This window comes from Mustela putorius, unplaced genomic scaffold, assembly GCF_011764305.1.
Source record: "Mustela putorius furo isolate JIRA1106 unplaced genomic scaffold, ASM1176430v1.1 tig00000095_pilon_pilon_pilon, whole genome shotgun sequence".
Lineage (NCBI taxonomy): Eukaryota > Metazoa > Chordata > Mammalia > Carnivora > Mustelidae > Mustela > Mustela putorius.
Window position 1 is genome coordinate 28,757,341 of NW_025421280.1, and position 22,133 is coordinate 28,779,473.

The 22,133-nt window shown below is 55.8% G+C and overlaps 1 protein-coding gene and 1 long non-coding RNA gene across 3 annotated transcripts; one reads left to right on the forward strand and one right to left on the reverse strand.

Moving 5' to 3' along the window:
* Window positions 1-1,144: 1,144 nt before the first annotated feature.
* RAB8A (RAB8A, member RAS oncogene family) lies at window positions 1,145-19,740 on the reverse strand. 2 transcript variants are annotated; one of them, XM_045082316.1, is made up of 9 exons: window positions 19,540-19,663; window positions 17,317-17,386; window positions 15,045-15,105; window positions 13,138-13,198; window positions 9,614-9,691; window positions 8,012-8,101; window positions 7,328-7,393; window positions 5,997-6,047; window positions 1,145-2,586 (listed from the first exon to the last, which is right to left on the reverse strand). In XM_045082316.1, the coding sequence occupies exons 2-9, from the start codon at window positions 17,324-17,326 to the stop codon at window positions 2,494-2,496; spliced, it is 510 nt and encodes a 169-aa protein (XP_044938251.1). In that variant the 5' UTR covers window positions 17,327-17,386; window positions 19,540-19,663; the 3' UTR covers window positions 1,145-2,493. The 2 variants fall into 2 exon arrangements, with proteins under 2 accessions (XP_044938251.1, XP_004761153.1); XM_004761096.3 differs by lacking the exon at window positions 17,317-17,386 and having other exon boundaries at window positions 19,540-19,740.
* LOC123392769 lies at window positions 13,420-16,223 on the forward strand. Its single transcript, XR_006607417.1, has 2 exons — window positions 13,420-14,989; window positions 15,797-16,223. It is a non-coding gene; the product is annotated as an uncharacterized LOC123392769 (long non-coding RNA).
* Window positions 19,741-22,133: the final 2,393 nt, after the last annotated feature.

The window sequence follows — 22,133 nt, forward strand, 5'->3', positions numbered from 1 at the left end:
AACTCTGGGAACACACTGAAGACTGCTTACTTGCACCTTGGTTTGTGGGCGGATGGTTCCGTGTGTGAATTACATCTCAATTAAGATGTTATGGAAAAAACTAAGAAGTCATGTCATCTCTGCTGGTTCAAGGGGACAAGACCCGAGGAGCCACTTCTCTGCGTGCCACCGCATCGAAGCCCTAGTGACTGCAGAAAAGCGCGGGTCTAACGCAGGTCTGAGTTCAAGGACACCAGGCCTGACCTGGTTGGGAGCAACGGGGACAAAACTGGGGCCTCATGGGGCAAATGCTTTGAGCTCAGAGCCAGAGCTATTTCTCTGACTTGTGCCCTGTAGAGACACAAGATGTGAAGGGAGGTGGGAGTTTTCCTCCGGGGGTGCAAGCCGGATAGTGAGGCTAACAGCGAGGACGATGAGGACGACGTGGCCAGCGGCTCACCTCCCAGTGCTTACCGGGCGCCCATCCCAGTCTGAGATGCACTAGCTTGCTGGCTCGTGCCTATTTGACTGGCAAGGGGACTGGGGCTCAGCCCGCCGCTGTGCTGGCGGGGGGGAGGGGGGGGGAGGACAGGGGCTCAGAACCCAGCACTGACGTGGCAAAACGGGTGCCAGCAAGGATCCAGACGAGAGGACGGACGGTGGGGGCACGGTGGGGTCCGAGGTTGACCAGGCTGGCTTAATAGGGGACATGGTGTCCCCCAGTGGTGCTGTGGGTGCGTACACCTCTCCGTTCTCCTTGCGGGGAGGGGGGTGCAGTGATGAGGGCAGAGCCAGGGGTCGGGAAGCTTCTTCTCCCAAGTCAGGCTTTTGGTCACAGTTTCGTCTCCTCAGAGCTCAGGGTAACCAACCTCCTGCGCTTTGATCCTGTCTAGACCTGGGGTAAGAGCAAACCCGGCACACCTAGAGGAGCGGATGAGAGCCAAGACACGCGAGAGTGGAACAGGTGTGCAGGCCCTGCCAGCCGAGCCTGTGCTTTAAGTAAGAGGCCTCCCGGGGACCCCTGACCCAACACCTGGCCATACCCGTGTACCTCCAGGAACATGTGGACATAAAAATCCATGAACTTGAATCTGGTCCAATCTCTGATTTTACAGATGAAATTAAAACCAAGAAATAAGATAAGCTGTAAAAAAAAAAAAACCCGTTAACTTTAAAATGAGCTTTAATTTGTCTTCCGTAAGTGCATTTATCCTTGTAAACAGAGCATGTTAAGAGATTTCAGGGGAGAGCAGACTATTGCTGGTATGTTGGTTTTAATTCACAAAAGAAACTACAACGCCAATGGCTTGGACTGACAGCAGCTTGGGGGTGGGGGTAGCGAAGATGTGGGGGCAGAAAGAGAAAGAAAGGCTCCCGGGTGACGCCCCTCCGACCTGGTTACCTGGTCCCAGTTGCACAGTCTCCACAGGAGGGCAGAGCTGTCACAACAGAACCAGGTGACGGCAGTTAAAACCAACTCAACTGCTCTGCACTCAGTCTGGCACCTGCACCCCGGCCCAGGCCAAGCGCGGCTTCACGCTCCCAGCCCGCCCGGCCAGGGTCTGCCACTGGAAATCAAAGTCGGAATCACTTCATGACACTACAGATCTGGAAAAATAAAAATCTCAGCTAGAAAGGATGTCCGATTTGGAGACAAAGGGAGGGAAGAGGCGTGGGGGGGCGCTGGGGTGGGGGGCAAGAGGCAGATGCCTCAAGCACAGGTGGACCATGTGTGGTTGCGCGTTCGGGGTCACCTGTGGCCCATGTGGTGTCCCCTCGGTGCTCAGACAGGGAATGCCAAGAGGCCCAGTGACCACGCCCGAGGCCTCGCTGGACTACAGACCAGCACCTGGCTGTGAACAGGAAGGGCCGCCCCATGCTTCTTTCCTCAGGATTTCCATAATTTGTGCTTCCCTTTGGTTTGGTTTGACAGTTGCGAAGAAGGCGGGGGGGAAGAAAGGGAATGGTTTTCGTCACTTGTCCAAAACTGACAGAAGAGGAGAAAGTAGGCGTCCGATGTGCTAGGTGGACGCTTCGTGGGCCCGGCATGCGTCGCCTCGCTCAGGGTGTGGGGCCTGGAACTCCTGGAACCCTCGCTGGCCTCTGGGGGCCTGGCTTCTGTGGTGGGGCTGGGAACCGGCTTTCCGGGGGGGCTTTAGTTGTGCTGCCGTGAGATGAGGATCAAAGGCCTGGAGGTGGAGGCCCGCCGTGGTGGCTGACGCTCACGGTCGTACCTCAACTCCGTCTTCCTCTCTGATTACGCGACGAGAGGGCCCGTTCAGCAGACATCGAGGGAAAAATAGCAAATTCTTAACTTATTCTGTCTCCAAAGTTGAAAAAGATCAGACAGTTACTAAAATAAACAATTTCTCAATTGTGTCTGGTGGCCACGGGCCCAGGGGCCGCGGCACGGCAGGGAGTGTTGGAGGGGGAGGGCCCCGGCTGAGTGAGGGCCTCACTCAGGACAGGCACAGTCAGCTTGGCTGAGCGAGGCTCAGAGTAAGGCAGTGCTCCTCACAGAAGAACACATCGGAAAAAGCTGCTCCTCTTCTGCTGGTCTGGTGTGATTTTGACTCCCTGGTTGCTCCCTTGGGGACTGTTGCCTTCCTGAAATGGCAAAAGGTTTTCTGAGGTCATGGCTGAGCATCAGCTCTCCGGCTCTTAACCAGCCAGCCACCCAGCCAGCCACCCATCTGCCAGTCCATCCACCCCTCCGTCCCCTCCCATTTGTCAAACTCTGTCACTTTCCAACCAGCCAATCATCTAACTGTCCCTTCCCACTGACCACTCACTTTTCTCAGAGCCACACATCTGCTACCTACCTCTCCTTTCCAAGCAATCGTTCTTCCAGTCCCTTACTGGCCTGCCCATCCCCTGCTCCCATTCATCCCTTCAACATATTTCCCATTTGCTCACTGCCCCCCGCCCCAATGTCCTTCCTTTCAATCCATCTACCCACTATGCTGCGTCCCTCACAGTGAGGCAGCCCGGAGGCAGCAGAAAGACTGCCCTCTGGGATTGGGGGGCAGGGAGAGGGGAGATGGGTTCAAGGTCACTCCTGGCTGGTCTCCATGTCCCTGTGCCAAGGCTCTGACTTGTCCACCTTCTTGTCCCACAGCTGGTATCACAGGCCCTATGCTCTAATCTTGTCCACTCGATCCATACTGAAACCCACCCATACACCCCCATTCTCAGGGGGTGCTCACCTAGCATCTGCCTGTGATCCAGAAGAACCTATTTTCTCCCATTCCACCCTGTTTGCATGGCTTGGTCCCCTTTTCTTTGACTAATTCCTTCTCATCTTTCTGCTCTTAAGTAAAACCTGAATTTATTCAAGTAGCCATCGAGGCCTATGCTGTGCTAGATTCTTGTGTGGGCACCGGGCATGCAGCGGTGGGCAAATGGTCCAGGCTTGGGGAGCTCGCATTGTATAGGGCAGACAAATCTTAAGGGTCAACAAAAAAGCCATGATTTCCCACAGCAGTGAGTAATGAGCGATAGGACAGGTAGAGGGTGGAGAAGCGTTTTGATGGTGGTGTCTGAACAGAGGCCTCGTGAAGTGAGGCCAGGGACAGTCCAGGGGCACAATTGTGGTCAGCGGAGTAACTACCCCCAGTATGTCCATGCCCTCGTCCCTGGAACTTGTGCAGAAGGAAATCTGACAAGGCAGGAGGGACTCTGCATATGTGACTGAGCTGAGAGCACAGCCTGGATCCCCTGGAGGCAGGGGGCATCCAACCCTGAGAGCAGAGCAAATTCCCAGCTGCGGTGGACAGAATGGGGACGGAGGAAGCAGCGTCAGAGAGATGCTGAGTGGCTCGCTCGGAAGATGCAGGAAGGGCTCACAAGACAGGGAATGGCCTCCAGGAGCCGGACGAGGCGAGTTCTCCCCTGGGGCCTCCAGGGATGAGGGCACCCCTGCCGACACCTTGGTCTCAGTCTGAGATCTGTTTCCGACTTGTGACCTCCAGAACTTTTACACACGTGCGTTTTGGATGCTGCTGAGTGTTACGGGAATTTGCTACGGGGGTCCCAGGATGCTGGCGCAAGAGGGGAGCGCCCCAGGTGCAGGGCAAAGTCCAAAGGCACGTGAGGGGTTCAAGGAAACAGGAAAGGGCCTGTGTGGCTGCAGCAGACGACAGGGAAGCGGCAGGGTGAGAAGGCGGAGGGCGGCAGCGGCCTGGGCAGTGCGGAGTTTGCTCTCCGTGCAGCGAAGAGTGCTGGGCTGCGCAGAGCAGGAAAGGCCCAGAGGTCTGCCAGCAGGGTGGTTGGGGAAGAGCCTGGCTTTCTATGCTGCTCTCAAGAGAGAAGACAGGGATGGGCAGAGCTGGCTGCATCACTGATGTGACAAAAAGGAACTTGCAGCTCGGAGATAAACAGGTTCTGGAGAGCTAACGCACTGCACAGTGATTACAGTCAACAGTACTCTGTTGACTCTATTGCACCGTGTTATAAAGTTCAGAGTTGCTAAGAGACTCGATCTTAATTGTTCTCAACACAAAGAAGGAATGATAATTATGGGAACCCAAACTTGCACGCTGTTACATGTCAATTACATTTCAATTAAAAAGAAAAAGCAGAGCGGAAGTGGTCTGGGGCTGTGACTCTGAGTATAAACAAACGTGTTAGGAAATGAGTAGGAATTTAACTGTCTGTGATTTGCAATCCAGTTCAGAAAGAGGAAACGCAAGGACAACGGCTGCACACCATCTTCATACAGCACGTCCGGAGGCCACCTACAGGCCGCGGAAAGCAGAGCATCACCACACGCTTAGTGTAACTGCCAGGGCGGAAGCGTCAAGAGAGATCATCAAGAATCACAATTTTACGTCACACTGAAGAGGAAAGAAAGGATAGGAAAACGACAAGCTGTTGCTGGTCAGTGGATCTGTGCACACGGATGGCTTCTTATTTCGACCAAGGGGCTGCTCCTCATCAATCTTGTTCTTTATAATTCCATTCACGGCTGCTGAGAATTACGGAGGCACATCTTAAATCAGATGTGAACTACCTGAGGGGTGTTTTGTGTCATGTGACCTCATCTGTGACCAGATGTGACTCAAGGGACAGACGGCTTTATGCTCTCGTATCCGACGACGAAAGGTGGGAAAGGGCCAGGAAAGAGGGGCCAAAGAGGGGCTGGGGACTCTGGGGCAACACTCTCAGCAGCCTTTAGGTGCTCAACACGCCCGAAGTACAGCCAACTGTGTAGACACGACCAAAGGCGGCACTAAAAATACTAGTGCCTGGGACTATGAAGCAAGAAAGCCAGAAAACAAACAAAAGCGTGGATGCGGAGGGATCCAGGCAGGACCCCCCCAAGGCCCCAGGGCCCTGGGACACATTGAAGCTCACAGAGCTGTCCCAAACTATAGCATTGGAGATGGACTTGAGATGGAGAGCTGGTGGCTGTCAGACACAGCCCTGCTGGCAGACTCATCCCGGGGAGGGCTGTGGTTCTGGGCCTGCATGCGGCTTTTCGGCAGGAGGCTCTCTCCTTATGCATGCGATCTCCCAGGCAGCATGGAAGGGGCTGTGTATTTCCTGCCAGCTTGTGTGCTCAGCGGGCAGCACTGGGCATGGAGCAGCTCTGAGCCATATAGGAAGGATGGAACAAAGCAGTGCCTCTGGGTGCGAGGGCCCAAACCTCTCCCGCTACCCCTCGCCCCTTTTCCAAAGATGCCCTGCTGGGTCCGGCCGGGCCCCGACAAGCAGGATCTGCCCTGGGGATGCATCACAGCAGTGAAGCCAAGGACGGCTGGTTCCAACAGGGACCGGAGCAAAGATTCAAAAAAGGACATACACTTGGGGTGCCTGCGTGGCTCAGTGGGTTATGCCTCTGCCTTCGGCTCAGGTCATGATCTCAGGGTCCTGGGATTGAGCCCCACATCAGGCTCTCTGCTCAGCGGGGAGCCTGCTTCCTCCTCTCTCTCTGCCTGCCTCTCTGCCCCCTTGTGATCTCTGTCGAATAAATAAATAAAATCTTCAAAAATAAGAAAAAAAGGATATACACTCACCAATTTTTTGTCCATTTTTGCTTTGATGTCTCTGGCGAGAGTGAAAAACGCCTGTGGAATAAGCATGTCATTAGTGCCCCTGGAGCAGGGGACAGAGAGGGGCTTGTCGGTTCTGGGCCGTACCCCTACCCCCGTGTAGGAGAAGTGGTGGGACCGTGGGGTGGGCAGGGGGCAGCATTAGGGCAGCTCCCCGGGTGTAGGTGTCCCCTGCCCAGCCCCATTTCCTGCTGCTACTGGGCTACTCCTGCCAACCTGGACCACTACCTCCCCTGGGCCAATGACCCGGGATGGGGGACAGCATGACTGGGCAGAAAGGACACTCAGGTTCAAAGGGGTGAGTGACTTGTCTGAAGGCACACAGTGCCTAACTGACAGAGCTAGAAGGATCCATGAGGACGACCTAGCTTTCCATCCCCAACTCCTGTGTTCTGTCCAGTTTCGCCCCTGCTTCTGATGGTCAGGGGCAGAGAGAAAGACAAACCATTCTCAGCCCAATAAGCTTCATTTCCCTGCCAGCAGGGAGGCCTGGAAAGGCCGGTACTGGGTGAAACGTTTCTCCCCCCATGCTTGACAAAGGCTCAACCCAGGCTCTCTTGGGGGCCACATGATGTGGGAAGTTCTATTATAGAGGGTGACCTGGGGTGCTGAGGAAAGGGGGAGGGGCCTATAGGCCTGAGGGACAAGAGGCTTCCCCGGGGAAGGCTCACTTGGGCAGGGCTCTGAGGGAGAAGGGGGTACAAAGAGGGTGCCACACAGGCGGCGTGGCAAGGAGGGTGCTGGGGCTGGTCAGAGAGGGCCTCTGTGCCAGGTGTACGGGGCTGAGCTCAGCAGTGACAGGGGAGACCCACTGTAGGAAGATCACTGGGGCGGTGGGACAGAGGTGGGCAGGTTAGCTGCGAGGCCTGCAGCCCATGGAGAAGAAAGGGTGGTGTGGGCCAAAGCTTAGCCAGGGCTCCCTGCTCCATCTGGGCTGTGACCAGGGCCTGTCTGAGGGTGGCATGGCCAAGAGCACAAACTTGGAGCCAGGCCTGGGCACCAGTCAGCTAGGTCTATCTGAGGCTCAGTTTCTCCATCTGCAAAACCATGCCTGCTGCCCAGGGCTGCCCAAGAGCCACTGAGGTAATGTCCTGGGTGGCCAGCTGGGGCCCACACCTGCTGATGTCCAACACAGCAGCGGTTCCCCCAAAGGTCCTGGCACATGGCACTGTCCGAAAAGTGCCTCCAGGCCAGCCGGCTGATAAAGCAGCCCAGAGCCTGAGGTCAGAGCCTCCCCAAAGGGTGCAGCCTGTTCCTCAGCCTGGAGGGGTTTGTGCCGTGGGCCTGGGACTCACATTCTCCACATTGATGTTGGCCTTCGCACTGGTCTCCATGAACTTGATTCCGTAGTCCAGGGCCAGCTGTGAGGAAGGGAGACACACATGTCCACCTCAGCCACCAGGCACCCCTGAACCCCACAAACCACCAAGTGGGGAGCAAGGAAGCTGCGGGGGGGGGGGGGCTCTCAGGCCATGGACGTGACCTCCTGGGCTGCTCCCTCAAGCCCCCTGTGGACAGTAGGTGGTGAATGGGGGAATGTCTCTGGCAGGAAGATGGAGGGGCCCGGCTCAAACCACAGCTCTGTCCTCTGCTCTCTGTGGTCTCGGCAGGTTCCCACCAGATGCCTTCTGGGGGCACACAGTGCACACCCCAGGAGCCCTGGCCCTTGCAGTCTTTAGACAGAACCCCAGCCAGGGGAGTGTGCTTTCCCCCCTCTCTTCCCAAGGAAAGCACCCCACCAGCGCAACCAACGTGTCCCACTTTGCCTGGCGAAGACCTGAGTCCTAGACCCTGAGTCTTACACAAGCCAGGATGGCGGGTCAGTGTATGCTCAGAAAGACTGTGAAGGAGTCGCCCCCACTCCATCAGCGAGCAACTGGGGACCCTTTGGGCCAGAACAGGTCTCCATGCAGAGAACCCTAAAACCCCAAGGTCCCTCTGCCGGGAGGCACCAGATCCAAGCTGGCTGCCGTGCTCACCTTTTCTCCCCGTTCCTTGGAAACTTGTCTCTTGTCGTTCACATCACACTTGTTCCCGAGTATCATCTTTTCGACATCTGCAGAAGCATGCTAGGGTGGAGGGGCAGACAGGGAGGGTGAGAGGTCAGAGGGGACCACAGGCCGACAAGCAGTCTGTCCTGAAATCAGGGTGGTGGGCCAAGACTGCTAGCCACCTTTGTACCGGCGACAAGCTGAAGCTCAGAAAGCCTGAGTGGCCTGTCCCATGTCACACAGCCAATACAAGGGCAGAGTCCAGGTTCGACTAGTACTCTGACCAAGCACACGCCTACTGGCTCCTGAGGACAGCTTCTCTATGGGCCATGTCGACACCCAGGTTCCGAGGCCGCTCCTGGCAGGGCCCGGCCTACGGGAGGCCAGCAAGGCTGGCCATTTCCCTCTGCTTGCCTCCCTCCCTCTGGCTCCTCCGCCGGAGGCCCCAGCTGCTGTCCTGCCCCACTCCAGCTCTCTCTGTTTAGGCTCTGAAGTGGGCAACACCTGTTTGGGGTGCCCCCCGCCAACCTCAGCCAGCCGTGGGTGCTTCCCTATCCCCTGGTGCTCTAACAACTGCCCTCTCTACCCCCCATGCTGTGTCTGAACAGGACTCTTCCTCCAATTTTCCTGAGGCCCCAGTGGAGGAGTCAGTGCTTCCTGAGGGACTAGGGTATGGAAAAGGGCCTTCTTTGTGTAGTTCAGGTCTGGTCTTGGTGAGACATGCTGCCCCGCTCCCTGCCCAACTTCCTGTTAACTGCAAGCCCCCTCTTGGCTGGAACAGTGAATTTCCACAAAGACCAGTGGGAGCTGTTCCTTGTCCTCCGCCAGGGCCCAGCCTCCAGCCAGCCAGTGTGGGGCTGTCAAGAAGGCGGCCTGGTGCCACTGCTCCCGGACGCCAGTGGTGACGGGACCTTTGGTTGTGGCTTTATGGATGGGTGAAGTCCTCTGGCTGCACCTTTGACCCAAAGCCCCACCTGATGAGTCATCAAGAGCCATAAGTGCCATCGTCCAAGAAGGCTTGGCAGGTGACAGCCGGAAGGCGAGGACACCAGCTTTGGGACTGGGAGGTGGGGCTAGCTGCCTTCTTTTCCCTCCTTGGTTCCAGGTCTTCCCTCTAGGCCAGCTGTAGTCAAAGAACTGCTGGCCTGAACACAGGTAGCTCAGACCAGCTCACACCGTTCTCTGCTGGAACTCAGTACAAACTGAAATGCCTTCCGACCACCTCTACCCAACACAAGGGTCACGCCTATTCTAGAACCTTCCTTTTCTAATTAGCACCAAACGTTCACGGTGATCAAGAGCTTGGATATCTCTTCTCTCATGACTGAGACACTGCCCAGATCCAACAGTCCCGCTGGGGAAATGGGCTCTTGAGGCCTCCCCGTGATGAGGCCAGGCCCATGTGTGGTCTCCAGCGTCAGCTGCCTAGCTTCTAGTCTCCATCCCGGGTATTCTCCTAGCTATAGGGCTCTTGGCAAGTGACTTCTAGGGATCTCAGTGATCTAATCCATGACCAGGCAGCTCTGGGGTGGGGACTGAGAAGAGACACGTATGAAGTTCCTATGCCACGGGAGAGGTTATGAGCCTTACCTCCTCAATGTTCCGAATCCAGTTCCGGATGTTGTCAAAGGACTTCTCGTTGGTGATGTCATAGACCAGCATGATGCCCTGAGCGGAGGGAGACAGACACGCGAGCTAGATAAGCTGCGAGCTTCAGGGAAGGCCCCCAGCAACGTGGGGGCGCTGGGACTGGCCCCAACAGGACACCCCTCCCACTAACTGCTTCTACTCCACCCCTGGGTACCACACCCCCTTCTGCTGGACTGCAGCACCAGCTCCTCCCCAGTCTCCCAGGCTCTCGTCCTTTCTACTGAGCCACTGAGGGGGACCCTTCACCCTACAGACCAGCTCCCACCACCCCAGGGCCAGCAGGGTAAGTCTGGCCCACACCCGGCAGCCCGTGACGTGTTGCGGACCTCCCAGCCTCACGTCCCACAGCGCCCTGCCCCACACGCTGTGCTCCATGGGCCCAGCGCCCACTGGGCTCCCCTTCACTCCACTCCTCTGCTGTGCTCAGCCTCCCCCACCCTCTCCCTCACTGCCACCCTCCCTCCCGGCCGGAGTCACCTCTGGGCACTCCAAGATGACCTCTCGTCTGACACCTACTGCAGTAGGGTCTCCCTGAAGCCCCAGGTCCTGGTCACATGGGTGCCACCACTCCCAATATACAGACGAGGACCTTGAGGTGGGGGATGGCTAGGCCTGTCTCCTGTCCCATTTGAGAGTAAAGGGCACAACTGAGGCCTGAACCCCTGGATGGCCTGATGCTGACACCCTTCTGCGTTCTGGTGACTCCACTTAAGTGGGGGGCCAGCTTGGAGCAAGGGGCTGGGCAGCACTGAGGCCCCTGAGGTTCCATAACCCAATGCGTGAGCACCTATGGGACAGTCCAGGGGTCCCCATGATCTTGTTGCCATCACCGAGCAGGGCAAATATCCTTGTTTGATACAAGGGAAACTGAGGCACACAGAAGAGACCTTTAAGACTGAAGCCCAGGCAAGGCTAACTCTGAAGAAGCTGATCACACCAGCCCTTGTCAGGAACCTCCCTGGGCCCTCCTCGGGACCAAGCAATGCTGAGGGCCACCTCTGCGGCCCAATGGGGTCAGCTGTCCTGACCCAGCCTGGCTTACTCTATTCCCTCAGGCTACCCCACCAAGGGCACAGCCCTGCACCCGTGACCTCTGGCGCTGGCTATGAAGTCTCTGAAGCTGTTTGAGTCTGCAGAGTAAGAACACGGGCTGTCGGTGCTAGGCTGGGAAGTGGGGACCATGGGGAGGACGTGTGACAAAACCTCAAAGGTGTGAGAGAGCCTCCGCAATCCTAAATCCCAGCCATGAACCTGAGAGGATGCACTGCAGACTTGTAGCCTGCCACAACCATGGCCATGGCCGAATCTCTCAAAAATGCCTCCTAGGGGCCCTTTCTCAGGGCTCTCTTGGAGAAACTGAACAGAAGCCACCTGTGGGATAACTCGGTGGAGGTTTCAGCAGCCGTGCTGTCCACCACACGCCAGCCGAGGCCAGTGTGAATAGAAGACGCCGGCGTGCAGACTCCATAAGTCAAGCATCACTTGCCCAGCAGCTGCCCTCTGGCCGTCAGGGGCAAGGAATGCCACGGGGTCCTGAGGCCTTCCCACTCTTTATCCAGGGACTGGCCCATCTGGTAGACCAATTGATACCACAGGCTCAAGATTCCAAGGTCCCAGATATTCACCAACTAAGGGGTATAAGCAGTGGGTAGAGCTCTATCAGGAAAGAGAAGTTCCTAGAAAACACAAAATCGCCCTATTCCAGGTCCTCCCAGAAACTCTCCTTGAAGCTCCAAATGACCATTTTCCCAGCCCTCGTTGTGCACAGCTCCCCGTATTGGGTTGTAAGTTCATGATGGGACAACAGACATCCAATGCTGCCAAATTTGGGCCCCCACAGTTTAATACTATGCAGGGAGAAGCTGGCTTCCATGGTGGCTATGTCCTCTGACTGTCCCGCGAGGTCACCCCTGGCCACACGTGACTCTGGAGTAGTTAAAATGCAGCTGGTGCTCCTGAGGGGCTGGATTTTTTACTTTAATCAATTTAAACTCAAAGAGCCAAAAGTGGTTGCTGGCTTCCATATGGGTTCGCACAGATTTAGGACTGCAAACCACAAACCTTGGGGTTGGACAGGGCCACACAAATGGTTCAGCCCAGTGCCACCTGGGGCTGGCTGAGGATGTGGGCAGCCAATCAGTACTGGCCCGGCCATCTACCCTCCACGTGAACTTAAGCAGGGCATGAAGCCGTGCTGAGCCTCAGGTACCCTGTCTATAAAATGGGGATAACCATAGCACCCATGCTCAGGGGTTAATGGCCAAGACCTGGGCCCAGTAGCTGGCCCAGGAAGGGGCTCAGTGAATGGAGCAGTGGGGTGGAGGTGGCTCTTGCAGGCCAGACAGGGATGGGGCCCACCTGGGGCCACACAGCAGAAGCTCCCCCAGGGCCAGGCCCCAGATCCCCAAGACCCCTATCCCGCCACAGCACAGCAAGGTGAGAGGAAAATAAGTAAATACATCTTAATGAGGAGTGCTAAGGTTGCAACCCACATGACTGAGTTTCTATTATGTTTCAGAAGCTGCGTGGGGTATTAAAAATACTTAATGCCGCCACTCATTTCGGCAGTCCACCAGCACTTCCCAGGCACAGTCCCAGGCACAGGGCAAGCGGCAGTGACCAAGACGGGGCCCTGCCCTCACGGAGCTTATGGGCTGACGGCGGAAGCAGGCATTTATGCTGCTGTAGGATGGGGTATACACTGGGAAGGGTGGGGTGTGGTAGGAGCTGGAAAGGGGCAGCTGGCCATCCATCCTCATAGCTGCCCGGAACACAGTTTTGTTCTCTGCTCCACTTTCCAAGTCAGGAGATGGAGCTCAGATGGTGACCTGGGGCTCTGAGCCAGGCTGCAGACCTCTGGCCCCCAAGCGCTCGGCTCTGTACATGCTTCACACATGCACAACCTGCTCAAGGCCCCCGAGGGCAGGAACTAAGCCCATTCCAGGTCCTCCTCTATTTCTACCTCAGGCCTGGCCTTGAGAAGGTGCTCAACAGAAGTACTGGAGGGATGTGGAGCAAGTCTTCCTATCACAGTACCCGCCTCTGGCCCAGGAGACAAACCTAACGGCCAACAGCCCAGAGCAAGTCAGGTCCTGGATAATCTTCAAGTCTTTGGGCGCAGATTCCATAGAGACTACGTGGGCCACGTGAACACTCCTAAGTGTTGGGGCATGCCATCTCCAATTTCACTGACCTCACCTGGAAGAACCGGCTTCCTGGGTCTTCCCTCATCCCTGAAGAATTAGGTTTCCTTAAACCCTGCATTGTCTCTAAAGCAAAAGGGGATGTACGTGGGGGCAGGGCGCACTGTCTTCTCCTGAAACTAACCTGGGACCGAGGACCCCTAAGACGCCTGCGCGTGGGATCCCCAGAAACGTCCAGGCTTTGGTATTCAAGATGGTGATGTTCATTTTGACCAAAAAAGAAAAAAAAAAAAAGAAAAGGAAGCAAAAACCAATCCATACCATTGCGCCCCTGTAGTAGGCTGTTGTGATCGTCCGAAACCGTTCCTGACCAGCTGTGTCCCTAAAGGAGAAGAAGGGATACGGGTGATGGCGAACACCAATAACCATTACAGTGGCAGCAGGGGACATTTTCCCAGGACGGACACCCCGCTTTCTCACGAGTGAGTTCCTAATTCACCGACCTGCCATGGGGCAGCACCTCCACTCTCCCTATTCCTACAGAGAAGGAAACGGTGACCCAAGAGGTGTCCCGCTGGGTGTAAAGTCAGGTGCCATGCCCCCCATGACTCCTCTGGTTTCTGGGGCTTCTCCCCAGAGCTGCTGGGTCACCAAAGAGGCAAATCAGATATTATCTGTGAAAGTCCAGGGCCACAAGGGTCTGGAAAGGCTTGGCTACACGGCAGGAGGGCTGGGCTGGGCAACCTCAGGGGGGCCCAGAAGCACTTCTGCACTTGCTGTTTTGGTGGAGGCCAGGGAGAAAGCCCTCCGTCATTGGGGCAGAGGTGACACCAGGCTGAGACACGCTACGCCCAGCCCCGCTCCTGGCATGGGAGGTATTCAGTGCTCGGGATAAAGGGGACTTTATGGATTGGTGGCAGAGCCAGGGCAAGACCCAAGTCTTTTGTCTCTGGACCCATGGCTCCTTTCACGACCCCACACCCGCTTCCTCCCCTGCCGAGGGCTCTCAGTCTGGACCGCACAGAAGCGCCTCACTTGGGCCTCTGTTCACTTTCTGATGCCAACAGCAGGTGACATCCGTGGTTACGGACAGTCATTTTATTTCCAACTGTGGCCCTCGTCCAAAAAAGTTACGAAAGTCATTAACCCTAAGGAGACTGCTAAGAGCAGAAAACGGAAGAGAGGGGAAGAGGAAAGCGAAACTCTTGTCTCAGTGTCACTGTGGACTTCGGGCACGGAGGCTGCTGGGAGCCACGTGTGGCAGGTGGAGGCACTTCTGGAGGCAGCCTGAAACTGCCTGATTCCCAACAGACAAGGGTTAGGACTCATCCAGATTTGGGACTCTGGAGTCTGATCGAGTCCGAGGCAAACGCCACAGAAGCCGAGGGGCCATACTTGGCAAGCAGGGCAATGCCCGCGCTCTGACGCCGGGTGAGGGAGACAGGCTGCAGGGAAGATAGCTCTGCGGCCCATCCCACCACAGGGGCTAGCTGGGGCCAGGAGACTGCACCACCCTCTCAAACAGGACTTCTCTCTAACTCTGCTCAGGGCATACACTTCCCTGTCAGTGACGTGGCTACGGGGAGGGAACTCCCCTCCACCTGACCAGCTAAGCTCAGCCTTCCTGGCGCCACGGGCTACACAGACCACAGTCAGCATCAGTCACAGGGACTCACTATGCTTCTAATTTAAAAATCGTGAGAAATCGGCCCCGGGTCAGTGGAATGGCCATGGGTCTCACCATTGGGCCTGGGCCTCAGTCTATTTTTGGTTCGGGGGTTTCGGGTCTATGTGTTAGAGAAGTAAGGCCTGGGCTGCCCCAGGACAGAAAAGAGGAAATGATGTCTGGCCTCCTTCAGTGACCTGATAGGCTCAAAGAGGAAACGCTGGGCTGGGGAATTTCACTGCTCTGCAGCCTTCACCGCTGCCTGGGCACAGAGAGCACTCTCCAAGTTTAATGGAAGTAGGCCACCGAGAAGCCCAGAACCAGCTGTGCCCACATCCGAATGCTGAGCTAACCAGGACTGGCAGCTCTGTCTCCAGAAGGTGCTGACACAGACTCCAGGGCCCAGTAACCAGCAGAGCACAGTCCCCGAGGTTTCTGAAGAAAAGCCTGATTTGTACGGCAGGGCACAAAGAGATGGAGGCCATGGTCACGGAGACGGGGAAAGAGGTACCAGGGTTTCTGGCTCAAAGCCCTCATGGGCAAAGGTGGCAACAACGCTTACCATATCTGTAGCTTAATTCTCTTGCCATCGAGTTCTATGGTCCTAATTTTAAAGTCAATTCCTAAAAGAAAAGAAAAAAAAGGCACATCACCGTCAGCCCATTTCCCAAGCTGCCTCCGAGGCGGGCACTGCCAGCCTGGGTGGGGAAAGGCATCCACGGCTTTGGCAGCACCTGTCGGGCACCGGGCACGTGGGATCTCGGAATCTCCCACAACAGATCGGGAGGCACCTGGAGAACTTTCTCCTTTCATGGACGGGGAGGCTGCGGTTCAGAGCTGGCAGGCAAACCCAGATACTTCAGGTGCCAAAGCCTTGTTCTATCCCCTCTCTCCACCGGGCCGCCTCTGGGGGTGAGCCTCTATAGGACGCTTTGCTGGCCAGAGCCCCATGCTTCCGGCCACCCAGCACCAGGCCCTTCAGGCACACAGGGCACGGAGCCCCATGACACCCCAAGATATTGCTCCCATGGCCTCCAGGCCTCTACCCTTCCCACCTGCTGTTCCTTCTCTGTCGGCGGTCCCCACCCCACCCACCTCTCAGCCCACCAAACTCTCTCTCTTAGGCCATGCTGGAAGGTCACCTTCCAAGAAGCTTTTCTGCCCCTGCCCCTCTTGTCCCCTTTCCCCAAGACGAGGGTGACCCGTCAGCCTCTTTGGCTATTCTCCAGGCTCCTACCCCCTCGGTCACCTCCCAGGGTTTCCAAACCACATTCAACCATGTCACAAAGCTAACCTCTGTTCCAAACCTTCTAGGGTGTCTGCCAATTGATGGATGAACAAAATGGGGTCCATCCATACTACTACTGAGTCATGAAAAGGAACAAAGCCCCAACACACGCTGCAACATGGATGAACCTTGAGAACATCACGCTGAGAGCAAGAAGCCAGACAGGAAAGGTCAAAGAGCGTAGGACCCCATTCGTATGAACTCTCCAGAACAGGCAAATCCAGACAAACACGAGATCAGCGGTTGCCAGAGGTTGCAGAGGGAATGGGAGATTCAGGGGGTTGACTTCTTTTTGGGGGCTTTTTGTCCTAACAAAAATGTTCTAGAATTGGATGCGGTGATGGCTCTACAACTCTGTGACTATACTAAAAGCCCCTGACTTGTATGTTTTAAATGGATGAACTCTACAGTTCACGAATTCTATCTCAATAAAACTGTTTAAAAAAGCCAAAACAGTTTCCACTGGCTTCCCACCACCCCCGTGGCCCCAGAAAAAAGTGAGAAGGGCGGCATGGGAACTGGTTCTGCCCAGCCTGGTCACCTCTCCGCACCTGTGGCTCATGTGACGGTTTCCTAAATATCCCAAGATCCGGCCTGGGGGCTCTCTGTTTGCTTTCTTTTCTTGCAAGGTTGTTTCCTTCCAGTTATCTGCCTCATCTCCTCACTGCTCCCCACCCCTGGGCCATTCACTCAGGTCTCTGTTCAAGTCACCCCCTCTGGGAAGCCTTCCTGACCAGCCTCGCGCTCTCCTCCCAATCTTTTTCCTTCTTCATGCACTTATCCCTGACAGTGTTTATTTGCTCCATGAACCTGGGAATAAACCTGCCCATGTGAATGGCCTGCACGGAGGGCAAATAGCCCAGATCTCTGCTCGTGAAGCCATGAGGCTGAAGCCTGGCTTGACCCCTCAGAACTGATGACAGGGATGCTAATTCCATCCCTGCCCACCTCAGGAAGTATCCAGGGGGCCACAGGGAATGTCAGCCTGCACGTGAAGTTTGCCCACAAGAACATAAGCTCCAGGAGGGTAGGGGCTCAGATGTCTCACTCATGGCAGTGTCTCCAGTAACTCAGCATGGCAGAGGCCAACTACGTATTTGCTAGATGCTGATCACCCAGTCCTGCACACACACCTTGACTACAGGTCTTGCTGCATTTCTGTTTCCCTCTGATTCATCCAAGTCATCTCTGCGGCCCTGGCGGCCCTGATGGCACTAGCAGGTGTTGGGGAAAGTCGGCAGGGCAACAGAACTAAGAGCAACAGGGTCTGTGTGGTGCTGCATGGTTTATGATGCACTCTGACGCTACACCATCTGTCTCCCTAAAGGAATGAGTGAATGGGGCCCTGAGGAGGCGGTGGAAGCTGAGCCAGGCAGCAAAGAACCAATTCCAGGAGCCACGGGGCCAAGTTCACACCACAAATGATCGATGAAGCTGATGAGAATAGGCTTTGGCAAAATGAAACATGAGCAGGAAACAAACAGCCACTTAATCCCTGATCTATAAAGAAAACCCAGACGTACACTTAGTGCCAACAGAGAATCACCTTTATGCATTCAGTTGTAGTTCAGGACTAAGAGGCCAGTGATGCTCCTTCCTAAAACACCCTCCACCTCCTGTCACAGATGCACAGGGACATAGAAAATAAACACTGTTTCATTGGCAAAGTCCAACAGCATTACTCTGTCCTCTCCTCTTCCTGGGTTTCATTATCACACCAAATTTAATTAGGAAGTGTAAACTTTACAAGGCTAAGAATTATGAGGCCATTACTTCAAGGTCAGGATGAATGAAATTTTCTTAGAAGACAGAGGCCTGCAGGAAAACTACAAATGTAATGAGAATACCATGGTGGGAGGGAGAGATTCTGGGTTCAAGGGCCACCTCTACCTTCCCAGGGGACCTCGCCCAAGTCATGTCTTTGTCTGGAAGTGAAGGCCAGTCTCCTCAGAGCCCTTAAGTGCTAGACTGGGTTTTCTGGCCAAGAATTAGGAACCAAACAAAAAAGTCTAATCCCTGAACTAATATCACTAGTGCTTGTGCTGAATGGGAAGTTTCTGATGCTGGGAAACAGATCTGGGTTGAGAGCGAGCCACAACCTGCCAGGAGTTAACATCACTTCCTGATTGGTGAAGACGCAAGGGTTATCCCAAAGTTTGACCTTAGGGTGGCAAAGGGGGAGGAATCAGAAATATCTGTGTCCAAGGATGGGATGCTGCCACTGCAGGGAGCCATCTTGCTTCCTCCAGGTAGCCTCTGGCCATGATGACAACCCCTTATCCACTGTACATTTCGGATCTTCGACCAACCAGGGCACTGGTCAAGGCAGCCAGTGTTATTCCTAACCTGAAGAGACAGGGTTCAGAGAGACTAAGTGCTTATTCAAGGGCAAACAGCAGCTGGAAAGCAGGCATGGCCATTTTCAGTCCAATTCTCTCTACTCTGCATCTGGCGTACAACTGTAAAGTGCAGCCCCTAGAGGAGGGCAAGGTTGGACAAAGCAGATCATCATGGGGTTCAGGGAGATAGATGAGTGGGTTCAAGTTACACAGGGGTAAAGCAAAATCTGGTCCCTAGGTCTTCCCCATTCAGAATCAACTCCTGGGCTGGAACAAGACTGCAGAGCTCACAGGCCACTCTGCTTGATCGGTGTTATTTTCAGGTCAAACGTTTTCACGCGGGCAATGGCCGTTGTTTGTGACACGGGGAGAAGTGAGCTCCACTTTTGTGGGTATCAGCACTGAGAAGCAACAAGCCAATTCTGTTCAACCACAATGTGGGCTGGCTCTGTGGGAAAGGCTGTTCTGCAGTGACAACCGGTGTCCTGGGCCTCAAGATAGGGAAGTCAGGGCTGTCTGTGGCAGCAGCTGATTTTGGTTTCTCACTGAAGTTTTTATCTGGCATCTCCTTGGGGATGACAGGTCCTTGGGCAGGCAGCTGTCACCCTCAAGTGATGGAAAGTCCAGCAGAGAAAGCCTCCAGACTCCTCACCATTCCTTCTAGAGGAAAATCACCCGTGGAGGAAACAGGTTCAGGGAGAGGGGCTTAACCCCTCAACATGCCAGAGGAAAAGAGCAGGAGAGGTCTGGTTTAAAACAAGTTCTGGTTCGTAGATGGACCAGCGATGCTTGCCCTGGGGGCAAGCGCTCACATCTCTCTGGGATGGTCCAGCCTTGAGTTTTGGAGTTAGACCCACATGGATTCAAATTCTATCTTTGCTACCTGCAGTCTGTGACCTTGGGTGAGTCTCATCCCTCCCTGGACCTCAAATTCCTCATCTGTGAAACGGACTCATAAGAGCACTTAACACTGAAGACTGGAGAGTGTGATAATGCACATAAAGCGGCTAGCACACAGTAAATGCTTAATAAGGTCAGATGTCATAGGCCTCTTCCTATGGCCTACTCCCCAGGCCTGTTTCACTTCTGTAAGGTGGGAACTCCAAAAGAACAGCTTCGAGGGCTGCTGCGTGGACAGAACGAGATGACCGGCGCCCGAACCCCAGCCCAAGGCACATACTACCTGAGGAGCAAGCTGAAGGCTGGAGCCTCAGTCTCCCTATCTGCAAAATGGGCACTTGGTTCGCTCCCCCCCCCCAGAGCCCGGGAACCCCCGAAAGGCGGTGGAGGCGGCTGTTCTCCCCTCCGGTCCCCTCGACCCTCTCAGATCCCTGGATCCGTCCGGCCCAGCCGCTCCCTCAGCCCCAGCCCTTCAGGGGCGCGCCCGGCCCGGGCCTCCGGCGTCCCCGGCCGCTCCCCGGCCCCGCTACCTATGGTGGAGATGAAAGTTGAGTTGAAGGCGTCCTCGGAGAAGCGGAACAGGACACAGGTCTTCCCAACCCCCGAGTCCCCAATCAGCAGCAGCTTGAACAGGTAATCGTAGGTCTTCGCCATATTACACTCTCTCCCCGACGGGAAGTGCGGCCAGCGCCTCGCCACTGGCCGCTAGCCCCGTCCATCAGCGCCGAGCCCGCCCTCTATTGGCTCCCGGCCCGCCGCGCGTCACCGCGGCCCTCGCCCGCTCCCGCGCCCCGCCCGTCGCGGGGAGACCTGGGGAAGGGGCGAGCAAGGAACGGTGCCGGAAGCGGCCCGAGCGCGCCGCTCATTGGTCGGCGCTCGGGACAGGGCGGACTCCAATTGGCCCGCAGTGAAGAGTCGAGGGGCTTCAAAAGAAGACCAGCAGGAGGCGTGGCATCCCGGGTCCCCGCCTTCTTCCCCCGCCCCCCGGTGGGAGGGGGAGAGCGGGGAGCGTCGCCAACGGCTCCGCGTGCCCGCAGTTTGGGGGCGGGGCCTGGGGCGCGTGCGTACGCGGAGAGAGAGAGAGAGAGAGAGAGAGAGAGAGAGAGAGAGAGAGAGAGAGAGAGAGACCGTTAGGCGCCAGTAGAGGGCGCACGCGCGGCGGGCTCTCCGGCTCCCGCCCTCACGGCCTGCGCAGTCTCCGTAGGCGCCGGGGAGAACGCGGGAACGGGCTGCGAAGGTGGCCCTGGTGTGTGGAGGCGGCTGCGTCAGGCCCGGGGCAACGGAAGAGGAAAGGGGAGAGGGGGCGCCCGCCGTAGTCGAAGCAAGGCCCCCTCAAGACGTCCTCCGGAGTCTCAGCGCTGGCCAGGGGACTACTTAGGGTTACCCAGGCCTCCGCCACCTGAGCGGCTTCACCGCCACTCGCTGGGCTGAGGCCCGCGGGGACTCCTTGCGCTGCGCCCTCGGACCTAATTAGAGATTGCCCAGACCACTGTCTGCCTGCAGCTTTCCCCGGGACCCTCGGCTGCCCCAACCCAGTCGGCCGCCCAGGGAGCTAGGGTCGTGAGGCTCCTAGGTGATGGTTCCGATCATTGTTCTTCGTCTGCTGGCGTTGTCCGCTCTTACAAAAATACAGAAAGTAGTCAGTCCCTACCCTGACCTACTGAGGTCGGTATTGCGTTTCCTGCCTTTTTATGGCGAGCAACCCGAGGCCAGAGCTTCAGTGATTTTCCCAGACTCCAGGATGGAAAGTTGGGTCCGAGGTCGGACGCGCAGGCTTCGGAGGCCGGAGATCACCAGCGTGTCCTGCGGGTCCGAGGTGGGCCACGCCACCGGCAGGGCGTCGGAGAAGCGTCTAGACTGGTAGCCCTGGCCACCCCTCCTCCATCTCTCCGCAGACCACTGCGCGCATCTGGCTCGGGTGGAGAGAGCTTAAGGCGGAGACGCGCCCGCGTCGTCTTCGGTGCCACTGGCCCCCTTTCTGCGACACTCCACATTCTACTGTTTCTTCTGTCGCCTACGCCTCCACGGCCTGCTTTTCAGATTGCATTGCAGACTTTCGGGGTCTCCGCGTGTCTTTTAGGAGTTCCCCGTGGTCCCAGGTCGGCTCGCCCTCTGGGGGAGCCAATTCACTCCTGTGGCTGCTAGTGTATCCGCGCACAGGTGATTCCTTAAGGAAACCCATAGCCCGGCCACCCTTGTGTCCAGCCCATTTCTGCATCTGGCAGATGTACTTCGACCTGTCCGCAACTGAACGCGGCAACTTCGACTCAAACTAGCCTGGCCCGAGTTATCTTATGAGTGAAACTGAAGCCATCCTTGAGATTGCTCTTTCATCCCCGCGTATCTTGGTGGTTGAACTGTGTCCTCTCCACTGGTCTTCCTGACTATTCTGTTCTCTAATCTAGATTTTACCCTGCAGTGTGCTCATTTTAAAACCCCCAGTACCCATCCAGGGCCTGTCAGGATCAGGCCTTCACAACCTGGCCCTAAGCTCACCCTGTGTTGCACATCATGGGACTGGGAACTCCCGGAGATCTGAGATCAGTTTACCCAACATCGAACACTTGTTAGGTGCTGAGACATGGGATGGACTGTAACAGTATCCTGAGATTGGATTACAGCCCAAGGTGGTGGGCCAGAGGGACAGAACGAGCTTCAGTCCAGGGAGGGCCCTTAGAGAAGGAATTGCAGCCATTGATAGTCCCTGCATCCACCATCTAAACAAGCTCACAGCATCAGCTAATTGTTGAATTAATATGAAGAAAATGTTTTTAATTGTACTTGGTGACAAAAATTGTTTGCATACGACATTAATGTTTTAAGGCTTTCGTTTCTCTTTTTGATTCCCTACCCCACTTCCCCAAGATCAGATATTGAGGCAGGTATCAGAGCAATTCAGGTAGTGAAACTGCAGTCATCTTTCTTCTTTAAGATACCTGCCAGCTGGTCAGCTGTTTTAAGGTTACTTCCTCCTGATCACTTCTTTTCATTCCATGGCAAGCACTACCTGGGATTAATGGAAACATCCTCTTAACTGGCCTTACTGCCTCTAGTCTACTCCCACTCTAGTCCCTCCTGAAAATGACTAAGTGGATCTTCCTAATGTGTTTCTTTGATTAGTCTT